Source organism: Panthera leo, chromosome F3 (genome assembly GCF_018350215.1).
Source record: "Panthera leo isolate Ple1 chromosome F3, P.leo_Ple1_pat1.1, whole genome shotgun sequence".
Classification (NCBI taxonomy): domain Eukaryota; kingdom Metazoa; phylum Chordata; class Mammalia; order Carnivora; family Felidae; genus Panthera; species Panthera leo.
Window position 1 is genome coordinate 57,195,837 of NC_056696.1, and position 19,939 is coordinate 57,215,775.

Sequence of the window (19,939 nt, forward strand, 5' to 3'; positions counted from 1 at the left end):
TTACACGTCATACAGGACTACAGTCGCGTCACATGGGATACGGCGTGTATGTTTCTTCCCTGACACCTCTCCCAACTAGATGGTGAGCTGCTGCTTGCTAGTATCTCGAGCTTGGCACACAGCAGGCATCAGTAGGTGTTAACTGTTCCGCCAAAATATTCAAGCAGACAGTCTATACACAGTATGTCTTCACAGAAGATGAGACGCGACCATCCTAGACCATCTGAATTCATGAGCTTCCTCACAATGCTGTCTCGACTCATTCCAGCATACTGACCTTGGGGGCTTTTTCAGCTTTCAGTTTACGAACCACCTCTCCTTGGGCAGCAACTTCATCATACAGAGATTTACTCTCCAGAGGACGTGCTACTGATACAGAAGAAACATTCTGTACCAGTGCGGCAGGATTTCCAGGCTTGTACTCCTGGCCAGTTTTCTCCTTATATTCAGCTTTCAAAGCCAAAAGTTGTTTTACAGCCGCATCTATATCTTCCTTGGCTGCTTTCTTGGCTTTTAATTCACGAACCACATCCCCTTGAGCAGCCACTCTGTTGTAAAGGACCAAGGAATCCTCAAATGTAGCACAAGTATTATCCAAAGAAGGACCTGGTCTTTCCTTAAAAGGAATAGTTGGCTACAGAGACAGAAAACCAAAAGTGAAATAGTTAATTCATGTTAAATGTCTTCCCACAAAATTATACACATTGTCTTATAACATTCCATGCTAAAAAATTTTTAAGTTTTAATCCATTAAAAAGTTTAAGTAAATAACCTCACTCCTAACAATTTATCTTAATGAAAAATGACAGAAATAAAAACAGACGTAGGTAGATATTTCACTGGAGCATTTTTATCACAGTAAAAAACTGAAAATAATCTAAATCTTAACCATTAGAGGATTAAAGAAATTATGACACATCCAATATATCTGAGAAGAAATCATTGTTCCACCACATACTGCGACCCTGAATTACTTACAAAAGCTGTTTCTGGTTTCAACTAAAAGACAGGAATAACTGTATTGAACCCAACAGTGTGATGGGAAAATAAAGGTAATAAATATGTGTAAAGCTTTTAGTTACAAAGCCTGAGAAAAAGTATCACGGAGTTTTAGGTATTATTAATTTTGTAAAAGAGGAGACAATATCTCGATTACTGACAAGGAAGACTTCCACGAAACACTGATACAAATTTAACTCAGTACTGTGGAACAACTCCATTTGTATAAAATTACATACTTATGGGCAAATGGTTATATAAAGGTGTATGCAATAAACCTAGAGATATGTTCTGGATAGTGAATAACTGTGCTATTTTTATTCTCAATGTCATACTTTCCTTCTGCCTAGGATGCTTTCTACCCTACTGAAACCCTTCCAAATTTAAAACCCAGCTCACATCATACCTTCCCCATGACTTTTTTCTTCAATGGTCTTCCACTTAACTTTTCAAAATCTCATCCATATTCATGAGTCACATGCATTACCTCTAAAATGTTTCATCTCTAGGCCAGGACTCTGTCCTGACCCCAGACCCAGCATTCTGAATGGTCTTTAAGACATCTTTACCTGGATAGCTAAGAAGCACCTTAAGCTACATCAGAGTTGCATTTTACATGGGGGCTAAGTTCTGAAGTTAGCATGTAAGTCAAAAACCACATACACGTGGAGCACCTGGCTGGCTCAATGGGTACAGCATGTGACTCTTAATCTCGGGGTCACACATTGGGTGCAGAGGTTACTTAAAAAAATAATAAAATCTTAAAAAAAAAACCTACATACACTCAAAACTACTCCTTCAAAATACACAACCATGAATGTTAATATACACATATAAATGCCTATTATACAGTAAAGGAAAATACACAAAGGGAGCCACTCTGTGCCAAAAATGCATACATTCTGTTCTGTTATACTTATTTTTGATAACATGAACTGACTCAACCATGCCTGGTAAAGAACGAAATAATATTAGGGTAACACTGAAAAATCACACCACCTGGTGGTGATTTCTCCCAGTGTGTTCGTTCATGTACATGAGACAAAGAAGCATTCAGGGAAAAGCTTTCTCACTATTAAAAGAGAAAGCTTTAGAAGTGGCTTGAGTGCAGGTGGTACTTTAAAAACACTGTTTACCACAACATTAAGCCATCAAATGAAGATGCAAGTGTAAATGAAGAAATTTCAAAAAACTATCCTCCTGGGCTTTAAAAAAAAAAAAAGAAAAGAAGAGAAAAGATGAAGCAGGGTCCATGATGAGTCAGACTTTATTTTTGATGACACTGATCTCTACTAGAGGCAAATACCCTCAAACCTACATATCAAAGGACAGGGCATTAGCCTTAAGATTTAAGGCTGCAAACAATGGCTGACTGCAGTGTTGGACACCAATGCCAGTCAACTGTTCTTGAGTTTCTAGGAGGGTCTGTGCAGGTTCCAAAGCATATCCACAAACGTTCTGACACTCCTTCCATCAAGAGGTGGAGTCTATGTCCCCTCCCCTCGAAATGTGGGCAAGCTTATGAGTGCTCGGTACAACAGACAACAGCAGAAATGACACTGTGTGAGATTTTCAAAGTTAAATCATAAAAGGCAATGGTGTTCCCACCGTGTCTACTGGACATTCACTTCTGAAGCCTCAAGCTGTCATATACAAAGTCTCACTACCCGGACGCTACCAGACTAAAGAGGTTTCTTGCAGCTGTTCCATTCGATACTTTCTGAGTGAGCCACTGTGATGTCCAGCCTAGCTGAGCCTTCCATGACTGCTAACCAGCCACCACTTGACTGAAACTACATGAGATGTACAGGTTCTTATTCTTAGTGTTTTGCCCCAACTCTATTTTCCCTAATAAAGCAGCCCTGTTATTTTTAGTATGCCATTTTGCAAAACATAAAGTTTTTCAGGAATACACAAATTTCTGAAACCAATATTACACTATATGCTAGTTAACTAAAATGTATATAAAATTTTGAAAATAAAAAAGGAATACATAAACTTATAGCATAACACTAGCATCGTTATAGGATACGTAAAAGGTGAGAGGTACAGGTGGAAACTGGGACCAATGAGGGAATGGGTAGCCACATCTCCCAGTTCATGTTTATTTCATTACAAATACTAGTGGTTCTCAAAGTGTGGTCTACAGAACCCAGAGGATTTCTTCCTTTTTTTTTTTTTTTTAAATGTTTACTTTTGAGAGATTGAGCACGAGCTGGGAAGGAGCAGAGAGAGAGGGAGAGATAGAATCCCAAACAGGCTCCACACTGTCAGCGTGGAGCATCGCGGGGCTTGAACCCACAAACCATGAGATCATGGCCTGAGCCAAAGTTGAAGACTTAATTGACTGAGCCACCCAGGCACCCTGAACCCAGAAGAGTTCTGAGATCCTTTTGAAGGAGGGCTGCGAGCCCACAGTTATTTAATAATAATACTAACACGTAGTCTGTCATTTTGAGTCAGTCCTTCATGAGGGTACAATGCAATGTCTTGGAGGCTGTTAAGTCAGACACTAAAGAGAGATTTAAAAGTGCTGGAGCGCCTGGGTGGTTCAGTGGGTTAAGCACCTGACACTTGACTTTTAGCTCAGGTCATGATCTCACGGTCATGGGATTGAGCCCTGCATCAGGCTCTGTGCTGACAGCGCGGAGCCTGCTTAAGATTCTCCCTCTCCCTCTATCTCTGCCCCTCCCCCGCATGTGCGCACTCTCTCTCAAAAATAAACAAACATTTAAAAACAAGTAAGTAAAATAAAAGTGCAAAAACCACACCATTCTAATTCACAAATCTGTTTTGGAAAACATATTTTTCATAAAAAGTGTTATTTATATAAACATATAATCGGGTTTATAATTGTCATTTTAAAATGAATATGTTCTTTAAAAACTTGTCAATTTTATTTTTAGTGTAGCCAATACTAATAAACATAACTCACATAAAACAAAAGGGGTCCAGTTTTAAGAATGTAAGGGTCTTGAGACTAAATAGTTTGAGAGCTGCTGGTATATACTTATAAAAAACAGAACGTAGATACTGCCCCATTAAAATTCTTATTTTTCGGGGTGCCTGGGTGGCTCAGTCCATTAAGTGCCTGACTTCGGCTCAAGTCACGATCTCAGGTTCCTGAGCTCGGGCCCCGCGTCGGGCTCTGTGCTGACAGCTCAGAGCCTGGAGCCTGCTTTGGATTCTCTGTCTCCCTCTCTCTGCCCCTCCCCCGCTTGCACTCTGTCTCTCTTTCTCAAAAATAAATAAACGTTAAAAAATTTTTTTTAAAAACCTCTTGTTTTTCTTCAATTTTCTTTTGGCTGAGATCCCACAATATTTGTGTAAATTAAAAGCTCAAGCCACGACATCATCACTGTAAACAGTTCCAAACTCACATCTAATAAACTTACGTGTCTCTGTCTTCCCTAGCTCAGGTTATTTATCTTTATTTACCTAGTCAACCCAACAGAATTAGAAATTACTGTCTCAACAATTCTACTTCCCAAATTCATGTCTTCCTTTACATCCTCCATGCTCTCACGCTCTGGCTTCCTTACCACTCATAACATCTTCTAGTCCTACTTCCAGTCCACCCTCCAAAGTATCTTCTACGCTGATACCAAATCATCAGTGTTTACCCAATTGCCAACATCTGTGGATCCCAAACCAGGTATCAAGGTGCTCCAGGGTGCCACAAAATATTTTATGTATTTGAGGTAAACAAAGCAATATACCCAGCATCTCTCAAACATTACATGTTTGTAGTTTGCATGTACTACAAGCTCAAAATGGTTCAGTCTTAACATTACAGTATGCTACATTTCTTTCAATGATGTCATATCTTTGCAAAACTAAATTTTCCACAACTGCTGTGTTAAAATCAAGTACTACAGGAAAATCATTGTGGAACAGTAAATTAGCATGGCAGTGTCCAATCTGAGTCCAAGATTCAAGAAAGAAACCTATCGCCCACAACATGGCAACTCCTATCCATGTTCTCTTTTCTGAACCTCGGTCTATCAGGAGCTCTTCTCTCAGAGGCACTGGAGTCTGACAGAAAAGTACAGATAGGGAACCATAAAACCGCTTCAATGTCCTAACTCTGTCAATAACAACTTTTGTTATCTTGGGCAAGGGATTTTTCCTTTTCTTTCCATGTGTAAGTGAGTAGCTAAGAACAGGTGGTCCTCTAAGTACTCTTTAGCTCTACACAACGATCCTAAAGTAGACAGGTTATTAAAAAAAAAAAAGGGGGGGGGGGGCCTGGGTGGCTCAGCTGGTTGAGTGTCCAACTCTTGATTTCAGCTCAGGTCGTGATCTCATGGTTATGAGATAGAGCCCCATGTCAGGTTCCAAGCTGGGGGTGGGCCCTACGCGATTCTCTTTCTGCCCCTTCCCAACTGGTATGTGAGCTCTCTCCAAAAAAAGAAAGAAGAAGAAAAGAAAAGGATTTGGGGCACCTGGCTGGCTCAATTGGTGGAGCATGTTCTGGATCCTGGGGTTGTGAGTTCGAGCCCCACATTGAATGCAGAGATTACTGAAGGTAAAGAAAGAGTGTAAACCCTGGGGCAAAAATATCATCGACTAGAGCCATATCCATAAAAGTCAACATTTACCTCATTTTTTGTTGTTTCTACCTTGGTCTTTTCCTTTGACCCAGATGTTGGCATTTCCTTAGTATGTCCATCTGGAATGTATATCAAAACACATGGGGCTTCTTTGCAGCTATAGGGGCTAAAGAGAAAATAGAGGGTCAAAAAAAGTTTATTTGAACAAAATTATCTGACATCAATTAAAACCGAATTCCTAGATTAATTCAATGGTACCGTCTATGTTAATGTTTTTCAAAGTATAAACAGTCCATTCTCTTATTATTCAAATCAGAAGCTCTTCAGAGTAGTTTAAAACCAATAAATACACAAATAAAAATTTGCAGTTCTAAGTGCATGCTTCCAATTTAAGAACTTTTTATAGATATAAACATGCTAACTCCTGGACAAAAGCTACTCTGTCACCAGAAATGGCACTAGTGGCTGCTAATGGTCTCATTCTTGATTCAGAGCAAGTGCGTCTACATACCACACCTAATCTGCTTATAAACAGAAGAATTTCTGTAAAACATGTATAAGAATTTCTCAATTCTAAAAGTAATTAGCAAGATCCACTGTCCCGGAGACTATTCATAAGCAAATGATTTCTTCAAATCTTGTAGGAAAAACAAAAAGAATTCAGTGACAATAGGGTCCTGTATCTCTGCAATGTTTTTAAATAGTCTTATTGAGATATTATTATAAATCAGCCTTCGAAAGTACACAATTCAATGATTATATGAAACTGTGCAACATCACCACCCTCTAACTTTAAAACATCTACATCACCCCAAAAAGAAATTCTGGGCCCTTTATCTACCACTTCCTGGTCCCCCATGCCTCTAGCATCTGGCAGCGACTAATTTGTTTCTATGGATTTGTCTATTCTTGTATTTTGTTTAAATGGAGTCACACAATACGTGGTCGGCTGTGACCAGCTTCTTTCACTTAGCGTATGTTTAAAGGTTCGTGCACGCTACTGCATGAAGGGTACCTCACTATTGTTTAGGACTGAATAATGCTCCCTTGTATGAACATACCACATTTTGTTTATCCATTCATCAGCTGAGGAACATCTGGGTTATTTGTAACTTAGCTATTACAAATGAGGCTACTCAGCGTTCCTGTCAAAGTTTCTTATGAACACGTTATTATTTTTCTGGAGTACACAGGTAGGAGGAAATTGCTGGCTCAAACGCTAACTCTATGTTTAACTTTTTGAGGAATTGCCACAGTTTCCAAAGTGGCCAGATCATCTTAAAATTCATAATCCTATCAGCAGTGTATGAGGGTTCCAATTTTTCCACATCCTCCACCACTTGTTATTGTCGGTCTTTTTGACTATAGTCGTCCCAGTGGGTGTGGAGTGACGCCTCATTATGGTATTGATTTGCATTTACCTAATGACTAACGATACTGAGCATCTTTTTGTATGCTGACTGATCATTTGTATATCCACTTTGGAGAAATATCTATTCAAATCCTTTGCCCATTTTTAATCTGTTTTTATGAGTTGTGAGAATTCTTCATTTATTCTGTACACAAGTCCCTTATCAGACACACGTGTAAACATTTTTCTCCCATTCTGTGGGTTTTTTCACTTCCTTGGTGGTATCCCTCGAAGCACAAAATTTTTTAATTTTGATGTAGTCCAATTTATGTATATTTTCTTCGGTTGCTTGTGCTTTGTTTAAGAAAGCAATGCTAAGGTACAAAGACTTACACTTAATGTTTCTCCTAAGTGGTTTATAGTTTTAGCTCTGATATTTAGTTCTTCGATTCATACTTAATTTTTGTAGATGGAGTGAGGTCCAACTTCACTCTTTTGCATGTGACCATCCAACTGATCCGGCACATTTGTTTAAACTCGACAATTTTTTAGACTAAGTTAAGAACCTACTCTGTTCGGGGCATTACTCTAATTGTGGTACCGTCACCACCCACACCACTACCACCATCATCACTAAATGTGTGACAAGGGTTACTAGGTACCAGGCACTGTACCACACTGTTTACATGTATGATGTTATTATGACTGAACGCAATGTGGCATTAAGGGAAAAAAAAAAAAGTATCTGTCCCTGATGAATGAATTCCAGTAGCGGAAACAAGACAGATTCAATAGCATTCAAGACACATTCAATAGAGTGTGATAAACACTCTAAAGAGGAAAAGTGCCAGATACTATGGACATACATAGGTTGGGTGCCTATCCAGACCAGAGCTCTGGGAGAAGTAACATCTGAAAGGTTACCCAGCTGAAGAAAAAGCAGGGCCATTCCAGCAAAAGGCAGGACAGGAGGTGCAAAAGCATTTGATGCCTTTGGAAAGCTCCAAGCTATCCAGTATCTTGAACAGGACGGATACGTGAGAGGGTAATTACAAAAGATACGGCTCAGCGGGGTGGAGAGGCCACAACATAAAAAAATCCTACAAGTCACACTAAGAAGTTTAGATTTTACCCTGAAATCAAGAAGAGGTTTCAAGCAGGGGGGGAAATGTGATAAAATTGTTATTTTGAAATTTTTAGAGTTGGGCCCATGTGAAAAGTGGATTAGAAATGGACAGAACTGGAGGCAGGGACGCTACTTTAGAAGCTGTTTTGGTAATCAAGAAGAAATGCCAGGGGAGGGGCGGGCAGGGGCGGAGGGGCTAACACAGCAGAGCAGGGGCCACACAGAGATAGCCTAGACTGGCAGTTAAAGCACTAGAGTTTACCAACTGGAATGAGGGGATGAAGGAGCAAAGCAGAGATGGTACTAAGGATCTCGGGATTTTGAAGATACTGGGTTTGACGTATCTATTCAAGGATGTCTAAAAGGCATCAGATTCCCAAGTGTAGCGCTCAAGAGAAAGGTCTGATCACGCAAGAGATGACAATGAAAAAACAGCAGAGACAAAAAAGAAAACCAAAAGGAACACGGACAAAAATTTAGAAACTAAAAGTTTTCCTAATAATCCCATTAGCTCACAGTTTAAAAAGCAACAGAGGGAGGGGCACCTGGGTGGCTCAGTGGGTTGAGCATCATACTTCTGTGCTCACTGCTCAGAGCCTGGAGCCTGCTTCGGATTCTGTGTCTCTCTCTCTCTGCCCTTCCCCCACTTGCGCTCTGTGTCTCTCTCAAAAATAAATAAACATCAAAAAAAATTTTTTTAATAAAAAAAATAAAATAAAGAGAAACACAGGGGTGCCTGGGTGGCTCAGTCGGTTAAGCATCTGACTCTTGATTTCAGCTCAGGTCATGATCTCATGTTTTGTGAGTTCAAGCCTGGATGGGGCTTCACTCTAACAGCACAGAGCCTGCTTGGGCCTCTCTCTCTCTCTGCCCCTTCCTCAGTTCATGCTTTTTCTCTCAAAATAAATATTTTTTAAAAAAATTTAAAAAAAGAAAATACACTATGAAAAAAGAGGTAAGAGTGATAATTTTCACCCAAAGGTAAGATATGATGAAACTTTTTTGTTTATACTTGGACTCCATGAAGATGAATTATAAGATGGTTTAATTTTAGAAATGAATAATTTGTTATTAGTAATTACTGTTTCAAAGTTACCCCTTATTACTATAAAGCCTGAAATACTAAATATAAAACAAACAAATCGGACTGAATAGAGAATTATCAGGGACGGTACTTAAGTAGAAACTTAATTTTTAAAATATTATTTACTGTAAGAACTTTAAGCATTTTCATTTAAACGCTCAAAGACAGGCGTGCCTAGGTAGCTCAGTCAGTTGAGCATCTGACTCTTGATTTTGGCTCAGGTCATGATCCCAGGGTTGTGGGATTGAGCCCACCATTGGGCTCCATGCTGAGCAGGTAGCCTGCTTAAGATTCTCTTTCTCTCTGCCTCTACCCCTTTTCCCTGCTCACATGCTCTAAAATAAAAAAATTTACAAAAAATTTTTTAATTAAAAATTAAAAAAATAAATGAATGCTTAACTACATTTACTTACCTAACAGGTTCATATGGTTGATCACAAATAAAGAACCCTCTTCTCTGGAGTTGTATAATGTCTCCTTTTTTCAAATCCTTCAGGCAGGGATCGCCCAGCATTAGTTCCTCATGCTGTAAAGAGGACAGAAGATGAAAATACACCTTCTCAGAAATCAGAGCACTCAAGAGAACTCTACAGTACAAGCTGTTTTTCCAGAGGCTATTTTCAACAAATATGTTAAAAGCTTTACTACTTAAGCAGACACTGTGAAACAGTGAAGAATTAAACTATTACATTTATTGTATTTTCAAAAGTCAAAATCTATAAATTGACGAATTTCAGAAAACCTCTCAACTAACTTGATTGGTGTCCCTGAAGATATATAAATAAGTTTCCCACCACAGGTAGGAGCCACAGTGCAAAAAGCACACTCAGACCTGGCTGAAACTCACGGCAGCCCTCAGCACTTAGGCACAAGGGCTCTGCCTGTCCTCAGGCAACTTACTCACCTTCAGTGTGCTTCAGCTTCTATCTTCCGTAAAATGGAAACATCACCCTTTTACATCTTTTCATTTTAATAAAATTTTACAGATCTTTTCTCCATTTTGTTTGAAAACCAAGTACTTAAAAGTAATTTTTAAAAATTCTTAAAAAAAAAAAAGCTTATATGACAGGGAAAAAAGAAATACGATTTCTTTCAGGGGTCTACCTTACTGTTCTTGTTGACATACTGCTTAAAGTCTTCATCTTTTCCTAGCACGGGCTTTGTGATCAAGTGCTCATAAGTGACACAGACTGCCGGGATGGGAAGAGCTTGCGCGGTCTCTGCAAGCCAAGTGATCTTAGTGGTTTTCTTGTAGTCTTTGTTCTCCAAATTCAATTTTGCATCAAGAGACACAATTTTTCCATCTGCATTTCTAGATATAAGATTGAAAAGTGTTTAGAGAAAACAAACCATAATTGCTATGAATGCATTATTTTGTTCTGTGATCTGTAATAAATGGCTAGAAATTTTCTTTGGAAGAGTGTCAAACATGTATTTGAATGTCTAATATTTGATGAAAAACAAGAATATATTTACAGATTTTAAAGTCACCAGCACGAAGTATTAAAAAATGTAAAGAATTTTAAAGCATGTAACAATTACTTGAAATCATATGCAATGACTGGACAATTAAGATTTATGAGTTCACATAAACTAATTTTACTAGCATGCTATGTTCCATTTACATAATCTTAAGAACTGACAAGTGTAGCACACTATAATAACTGGACAGTAGCATACTCATCACAAAATAATTTTAAAGCAGATTTTAGGATAAAGATTATGTTACATATACAAATTCTGTCCAAAGGGTCCCTCCCGCAAACTGTATAATGAGAATTAATGACAAAAAGGGATCCCATAAGCATTAGAACTTTTTTTATATTCAGATGTAGTAATTTTCAACATCACAAGCAAAACATATCCCAATATCCAATTAATAAATTGGAACACCTATGGAAAAGAAATTTGTTATGTGTCCAGAATTGAGAGTTTCTACACCTGAGCAAGTTAACCAGTTGGGAAAATGAATGAGTCTAAATTAGGTTATTTTTAATAATGAATAAACTTAAGAATTTCCTTTCACACTTATTAGAAAATAGATGAAAAGTTCTTACTTGTTTATTTTAATAATGTTGATGTTGCCCCAATTTATGAAGGTAACCATCTCACCCTCTGATAATGTCTCTGCATCAGCACCTTCAATGAAAACTTTAGGACTATACCACACTGGCTTTAAGCCAACATCAGGATTCTGATTTAAAAAAAAAAAAGAGTGTTGATTGAAACAACTTATTGAACCCAGCATGCAGATTTATATATTCGTTCATTTTATTCTTTAACCAAATGTATTACCTGTGTTGGTCTGAATCCCAGCTCTATGACAATGAGTAAGCCATCTGACCAATAACGCTAACGGGATTCAGAGGAAGTGACCTGTCCCTCTAAACTTACTTCCAGCCTAAAATTCTTTGTTTTTCAGAGCTAAGCCCATATTATTTGTCCTTGGTGTCCCTCCAAACAGAATCTGCTTTGCTATCCTCAGAATCTCACTAAAGGTTTTTCAGCAAAGGAGAAAATAAAGTCAGTCCTGATCAGTGACTACAGAATATTACAGGACAACAGATGTCCCCACAGCAGGAAATTGTGGACCTTTCATATTTTAAAAAACAAATTTTAACAAGTATTATATTTGCATACAGATAAATTTTCTGCCTTGTCAGAAAATGTGTTATATAAAGAAGAAAAAAGACCTAAGGAATAAAAAGAATGCTGTGTTAACTTTCAGTTGTTTCACTTCAAGAGAAAAAAGTATAAGAAGATCCTTTGAAATAAATCTTACATAGCATGTATTTAATAACTGTTCAATGAAAGTACCAATACATCTGAGAAAAATTAGTATATTGTATCAAGCTATATTCTGCTGGGCTCAGAACAGAATGCTAAAAGGCTAAATCTGTAACACTTTGTGAGGGTAATAATAATGAAAATTCCACATATCAAATTGAGTAATCCAGTCATCATCTAAAGTGTATTTCCAAATCAATTAGTTCCTAACTTATTACTTTCCTTTATCACTTACTCTATTAACTAAGCTATCTGAATACATTTAACCATCATTTTAAAAGCAGCAGCACCCTTAAAAAGTTTTATCCTCACCATTCAAATTTCAAAACATTCAGTTAGCTTCACAATTAAACTAACAGTAGTAGGTGATAGATCAGATACTACCACTCACCAGGCTGAACCAATCAGATGTAAGATAAAGGCAAAGCCAAATCAACAACAGACACACACACTTTCCACATCTTATCAGGAATCTCCTTAAAATAACTCAAATCTTTAAAGTTAAAAATAGCCAATGTCATATAGAAAGGCAATCATATTAAGGCTGCATCTTAGAAAATCCATAGCTCTTCGTGATGCATGTTGTTATACGTGAGTTAGTCTGTGAACGTAACGTAATTATGAGTAAGGCTATGAGGGTAGTGAATCGGTCTACGAATCTCCATCACACAATGAAGGTATTTATAGACAACCCCCAAAGCTGGAATACATGGACCTATTTTTGCTTCATGACTGTCAACCAAGCAGTCATAACTATCTAAGACGACAACCATGCTTTAACTTAAGAGGAATTCGCCACTATCTACATTTAAGATTTATGTTCTCACTTTGCTGATACTTTCTACAACAGAGTAAATGATAGATCCTGGACTAAAATCGTGATTCAAAGGGCGCTTGGCTGACTCAGTTGGTAAAGCATGTGACTCTTCATCTCAGGGTCATGGTTGAAGCCCCTCGTTGGGTGTGGAGTCACTGGGTGTAGAGACTACTTTAAAAAAAAATGTGATTAATATTACTAGGTCTAATGTTTGGCTTCAGGACAAAGAAAGGTAATGATGAATAACCTCATTAACAGCGAATGCACCTCATCTTCCCTATAAAGATTAAGAGCATGAATTGTAATACCTCATCTTTCAAAATGACTCCAGAAAGATAAATCTTATTTATATACTTCCACACTATCTCTACAGAATAAGAAAAAGAGGCACAGAGGGTAGTAGTTCTCTGAGACGTGTTGTGGATTATTACTAGAATAATTTTCTTCAGCAGGAAACCCACAAAAATATTTACTTCAATTAGTATCAACCCCTAACAAATAAGGTTGAATAGAAAATGATCCCCAAACCACACTATTACCACTAAACCACACTGTCCCCTCTTTAATCCTGCTCCTTCTGAGAATAACATTGGTGGAAGTGAAGGTGACCTTTGGGTGTTTGGCTACTTCCTTCATCTCCTCCTGAGCCTCAGGGACATTCACCGGAATCACTTCTTTCTTCAGTAATGCAACATATCGCGGAGCCACCGGGTCAATAACCTGCAACAAATGCACCCTCGTTTTAAAACATTCAGACATTTTAAAAACTTCATAAATAAATAATAGCACAGGAATACTAACTGGCTTTCTTTGTTACTGCATTTACTAATTTTTTGGTTTACCTGCTAAGTCTTCTACTTCTAATATTTAACTGTCAAGTAGAAAGAAAGAAAAAAAACAATCATGAAATTTAGAGTTCCTTTCCAAGAATTAACTACTAACAGGTAAAAAGAAACCAATTAGTTAAAGCAAAATACTTCTTTTGAAAGTCATGTTTTACTCTGGTATAAGAAGGTGAGGAAAAATTATCCTGTGGGGTTATGTATCAATCCTACAGGTAAATGTGTTACGTAATTTTGTATTGTTGGAAAGTCCATTTTGAAAGAATATAGATATATGTGTTTTAGTACCGTTTTTAGCGTTTGGCAACACAACACCATCAAAAGCAAAATAGCATTAGGTCACTATAATAAGGCAATTCTACAAATCTTAGTATAAACAAGACATTTCTACTGGTCTGCAAGCCATATATACAGGGAACGCTGTGTTCCCAGTACTCAGCAAGGGCCTGGCACACACAGGTAATGAACAAGCATTTGCAGGCTAACTGAACAAATGGTCGTGCTCCCGAGGCTCTAAACTAACTCCACCTCCAAAACATGAGTAGGCTGCCCTTCTAGGTCTGATGTCTTTTCTTCACTTCACTGTTCAAAATTTAAAATGATCCATGATGACCACATATAACAGCAGTGTTCAGACACTAAATAAAGCGTATGGAAGAAAATGTAGATAGAGGCATGTGTAGAGTCAAACAGCTAAGTAGAAGGATGCAGGAAATAGTGGTATGGCTAATTAAACTTGGCTGTTTGGTTTGTTTTGTATTAACTTTGTCGTTGCCACTGTTGGGTTGGTTTTTGTTTGTTTGCTTTGAGACTATTTTTCGGCTTCTGAAAATTACGAGTGACTCGAAACATCCTTAGAGAGTCCCTCAAAGAAACTAGAAAAGCTACTGAACTTCCCCATGTCTGCTACTCCTAATGGCTTATATTCCACGTCGGTAGTAGATCAACACCAGCCTCTCTGTTTATTATTTCATTCTTTGCTCCCCTGAGTTAGCTTACAGGTCATTCTTACTCGTTTGGGATTTCTTCATTCAGCTACAACTGGGCTAGAATGATCCAAGATTTAATTAGTGACTACTCAGTTCAGTATTTAAGCCAGGAAGACAGATGAAATTTCTTTAAAGTTACAACCAGACAAGCCAACCTGACAAGTCAGTTTCCTCAACTGATGAAAGGAGTAGAAGACGGCCTCCCACAGCTGACTACCTGAGACGCTCACTCAGGGCACTGGCCGGCACTGTACTCGGGCCACTCGACACTAAAAGATTATCAAGGTAATGGTCTGAAGTAAAGTCTAGGAATCTATATATTTTTTAAGTTTATTTATTTTGAGAGAGAGCGTGAGCAGGGGAGGGACAGAGAGAATCCCAAGCAGGCTCTGCACCATCAGCACAGAGCCTGACACAGGACTCGAACTCACGAGCCGTGAGACCATGACCTGAGCCGAAGTCAAGAGTCAGACACTCGACCGACTGAGCCACTCAGGCACCTCTAGAAATCTATTTTTAATAAGCATTCCATAGATGGTCAGGATCAGACAAGTTTGGGAAATCTTGGATTAAAAGATTTAAGTCTTTTACAGCTCTAAAATTATACTTTTATTTATCTAAAGGTTTGTAATTCTAAAACTTTCTGGATCAAATTACTCTAAAGGGTCCCCGGAATTTCAAGGAGTTGCTCTAGCAGACACCACCGAGTGGGGGAAGGACAGGCCTCGTACTGGGCAGAAGAGGACTCCAGAACCCTTGACACACTTCAACCAGGACACCCTTTCACTGACTGGGGTTTACTTGAAAGTTGTTCATTTCAAGGAAGACTTTGCTTGTTTGGGGTTGAAGAGGGAAGTCTCTACATAAATTTTCTAGCTAGGAGCGCACATGAGGGTAAAGATGAGATTTGGGGAAAAAACTATTGTATTATCATACCACTGAAATACTAACACAGACTGTAAAATTAAAGCACTAAATAAAATTTGATGGAAGTAAATACTATTCTGAAATGAACACCTTAATAAAGCTTGTGACTCTTCTGCCTTGACTGAAGACTTCAAATCTTAACATGTAAAACCAAGAAGGAAGTTAGAGAGGAGCTGGTGAAATGTCTATCAGTAATAAGGTAGATCATTTAATGGAAATGGATTCTATTTAGTTATTCTGTATTAGTTTCCTTCTGAGATGAAAAGTCAGGCTAAGAAAATACAGACTATAGTAGTTGCAGAGGGATACTAAGATTATTACCACCCCACATGTCACTGTCTCCTTCATCCATTTGTCCCCTCTTCTCTTTACTATATATACCACACTGTAAATAAAGCTCTTTCCCCAAAGGAGAATGTATTTAAAGAGTTCCAGCTAATCCAGAGTTAATCCACTTGTCTTTTAGCAGGAGATGCTTTAACAGAAATGCTAAGTTACCAAGAGTGGGACAGTGTCCAAAGAATGACATTTTCTCTGTCCTTAATAACTGCTTCACAATGCCAGAGCATTAAATTTAGTTCACTGATGCTTCACTTACATTTTATTTGCAGAACTTGGAAAAAAAGAACAAGCCACAAAAAAACAAAGCAGTGATCAGACTGAATGTGACATGAGCCCTAAATAAGAGATCTGTACCGCAAGGGTCAGAGAGAATGGCAAAGTGAAGGACATGTGGGAAGATGTCAGGAAGGCCAGCAGTAGAAACAAAAAGGTACATATCAGAACAACTTCATTTTTACTACCAATGAAAAATTTTAGCCGTGCTATGTGTTTAACATGGTGCTTGATGATTAGGGATCCCACAGATGTATGGATAAACAAAGTAGACTGAAAAATACTCACCTACCTTCACTTCCTCCCACATCCCCACTAAAAAGACATAAAGGATTTTTTTTGTTTGTTTAAAGGTACAAACCCAGAAAAATTAGTGTAATTGGAGAGGAGATAACAACAACAAAATGCTGGAATCTGGAGACCATGTGGAAACAGCCCCTCTCTGCAACTGCCTCTCCCCCAGCCCCACTGAAGAACGGAAGATTACTCTAGGAGGAGCGTGTCCAGATCCTTCTTGATACCAGATACCAGAAAGAGCTGAAGGGGAGGGTTCTGCACGAGGGGATTAAGTGAACGTATGACACCACACAGGCCGCACCAGGCTGCTCAGTTCAGCTCCCAAGCCGAGAGCAGCCAAGCCTTCACACTTCGGGCACGTAACTGAAAGAAACCCTCTGGAAAAACTGCCTAATCCAAGAAGTGAGATATAAAGTTACTGACACAGAAGCTGTGCAACTGACTGACTCAGCCAGGTCATCCTACAGTGAGTCTCAGCTGAAGGTCCAGCTCTTCCCTTCAGGGCTTCTAACTGCTCCCTTAGTCCATGTTACACGTGCAGATGACCAAGACTAACCAGACGTCAGAGATGCCTCTGATACGCCTTTCACAGGAAAGAATAAGCCTAAAGAAACAATCTGCAGGAAAGAGATGTCATGAGAAAAATACTCCTAGTGATGTTAGCGTTCTAAGCAGGAACAGAACAAGAAGCAGAGAATAAAAAAGAAATCTTAGAAATAAGATACATAAATGAAAACCTCAACAGAAGGGTAGGAAGACAGAGTCAAGTAGATCTAGCGGAAAGCAAAGGCAAAAGAGAGAAAATAAAATTAGAGGACCAGTCCAGGAGGCCCAACATTTGCTCAAGAAGAGTTCCAGAGAGAAGAAAACATAGTAGAGAAAAAATAAAGCGTTCAAGAAAATTTCCCAGAACTGAAGGAATGAGTTTCCAAACTAGGAGCCACATGTTCTTCTGATGGATAGGGATGAAAACAGACCCCCAGCACAGCACATAATCATGAAATTTTTTAAGTGAAAAAAAAGTCAGGGGGCGCCTGGGTGGCTTGGTCGGTTAAGCGTCTGACTTCGGCTCAGGTCATGGTCTCACGGTCCGTGAGTTCGAGCCCCGCGTCGGGCTCTGTGTTGACAGCTCAGAGCCTGGAGCCTGTTTCAGATTCTGTGCCTCCCTCTCTGTATGCTCCTCCCCTGTTCATGCTCTGTCTCTCTCTGTCTCAAAAATAAATAAACGTTATAAAAAAAAAAAAAAAAAAAAAGTCAGGCGCCTGGATGGTTCAGCGGGTTAAGCATCCAACTTCAGCTCCGTTGATGATCTCACAGTTCATGGGTTCAAGCCCTGCACCGGGGCTAAGAACACAGAGCCTGCTTCAGATACTCTTTCTCCCTCTCTCTCTGCCCCTCCCTCACTTGCACTCTCTCTCTCTCTCTCTCTCAAAAATAAACAAACATTAGAAAAATAATAATTAAAAAAAAAGGCCATATACAAGGTCTCAAAAATCTTCATCCCTTGCCCCCTTCTCAGGGAGCTACCAAAGGACAGAGTACAGCAAAGCAAGAGAGTAATAAAAAGAGAAGGGAGATCCAAGAACCAGAGGATCCATCATAGAACAAACACAAAGGGGATTCCGGGACGATGATGACTGACCTCAGAAGACTGCTTGCTGTGCTTCAGAAGCTAACGGGCCCTAATCTAGATCAGAAGGGAGGCGCGCAGAAGGCTCTGGAAGAGATGTCTCCACAATGAAACTGAAAGTATACTGAGGCATAAGAACATCTTGTTAGGAAATTTAGATAACTTGCAGAAAGCTGCAGACAGATTTAGAAAACTAAACAAATGAGGGGGAAAACAAAACAATCAGCTACAAGAAAGCCAACAAGATATAAGAAAAAGTAAGAGACCCACATCCCTGCTTTCCACTGTAGGAAGTCAAATAAGGATGCCTGAAACTAAAAACAAAAAAAAAAAAAAAATCAAGAAGTAAGAACACACATCTTATTTAGAGATACAGGCAAGAAAAATACCAAAAGAATTACCCAAAAGAGCTGAAAGTGATTTCTCTAGAGGGAGAAAATGTAAGAACAGAAGACAGGAAAATCTGCTGTTCACTTTAACAGACCCTACAGAACTCTCTAACCATAATGAAATATATAGTTCATACAATTGAACTAAGTGCACATGTATGATTTTATTAGAACTGAAAACCTGTAAAATTTGGTTTATTAATGAAAAGTACTCCAAATTAACTTTACCTATAAATTCTACTTGTACTTATTATTAGTAACTGCAGCAACAGAAAGAACCAATTAGTTCCGTTATGTATCAAAAAACACACAAGACTAAATAAAACAAATTCAAGACACATGCGAGACAGGCAAGTATTTCTTGAGGCAAGGCATCAGCACAATCAAGCAGCAATAAGAAAAAAAAAATTACAGAACACAATCACAGAGACTATAGTTCAAAACATGGCATTTTAATGATTTGCCTTATTATAGTGTCTAAGCATCTGCTTCCAATTAGAAATTAATAATGTCCATATGCAGTATTCCTTGACTTTCATTTAAGAAATAGTTAAAAAAAATAAAAGCTACATTCAGTTAAGACACAGTGAACCTTCAATACAACTCAATGAAACATACAACTTTAAAACTCTGTCCTCTCAGTACACAAGGGAACAGGAGAATGGAGTTAGCCCAATCTTCCCTTTGCCACTAAGAAAACTAGAGGACATGTGTTTTTGAAACTAGGAATAATGCATTTTCAATGGATTTGTATAAGCAAGTCTTTTATATAAATGTGATTGTGCTTCAAGGCTGTATAACATCTCAGGTTATAACATGTATGCTAAAAGCTATGTGCTAAGTAAGGCAGATAAAAGCATTAGGTAATACCTTCTTACAGAGAGCTCGCAGCTTGAAAGCAGAAAAATGAAATGCAGTGTTCATAAAAGATTGAACGAAAAAACTGTTACCGTTCCCCACTAACTCCAAGTTTGTTTTAATCATGGTTACCTGCTTGGTATAGCTAATAGGCTTAATGCTCTTTTTATGTTTAAGAAAGGAAAACATTCCATTTTCCTGAAGGTCTGCAAAATGACAACATCCTTCACAAAATTTTCTCTACAATGAACACATTAATGAATTCCACACATATTACATTATTCAGGAGTTAGGCATGAGAAAGGAGGACCAAGAGTCAAAACATGTACCTTTTTATTAAATGCCCAAATTTTGTCCCATTCCATGTTCACAACTGAACGTGAAGAGCCCTAGAAAAACAATAAATAAAACGATTTAAAGGTCAAGAAGTGTCCATTAGAATATTTAATTAAAGCTACGCATGTTAGAAAAGAATAAATACTGTTGACTTCCACTGGGATATAAAACTGAGTGTGCACGAACCAATCCAGTTGCCCTGAACAGCCACAGTCAAGAGCACATACTTCAACAGGTAAGCATACCATGGCTGCCTCTGTCCCACTCCAGCTTAAGGGTTTAGGACATTCTCAATTTTCCACTATTAGAAACATACTCCTTAAAAAAGAAAAAAAAATC

General features: G+C 38.4%; 1 protein-coding gene across 2 annotated transcripts in view; it reads right to left on the reverse strand.

Annotated features, from left to right (window-relative positions):
• Positions 1–19,939, reverse strand: part of EPRS1 (glutamyl-prolyl-tRNA synthetase 1) — a 71,583-nt gene that overhangs the window by 29,251 nt on the left and 22,393 nt on the right. For both annotated transcript variants that reach the window (XM_042925000.1, XM_042925001.1), the window contains 7 exons: positions 19,594–19,653; positions 13,327–13,437; positions 11,171–11,307; positions 10,218–10,425; positions 9,527–9,639; positions 5,601–5,718; positions 278–634 (listed from right to left, as the gene is read on the reverse strand). In XM_042925000.1, the coding sequence (XP_042780934.1) occupies positions 278–634; positions 5,601–5,718; positions 9,527–9,639; positions 10,218–10,425; positions 11,171–11,307; positions 13,327–13,437; positions 19,594–19,653 (1,104 nt within the window). The remainder of the gene's footprint in view (positions 1–277; positions 635–5,600; positions 5,719–9,526; positions 9,640–10,217; positions 10,426–11,170; positions 11,308–13,326; positions 13,438–19,593; positions 19,654–19,939) is intronic.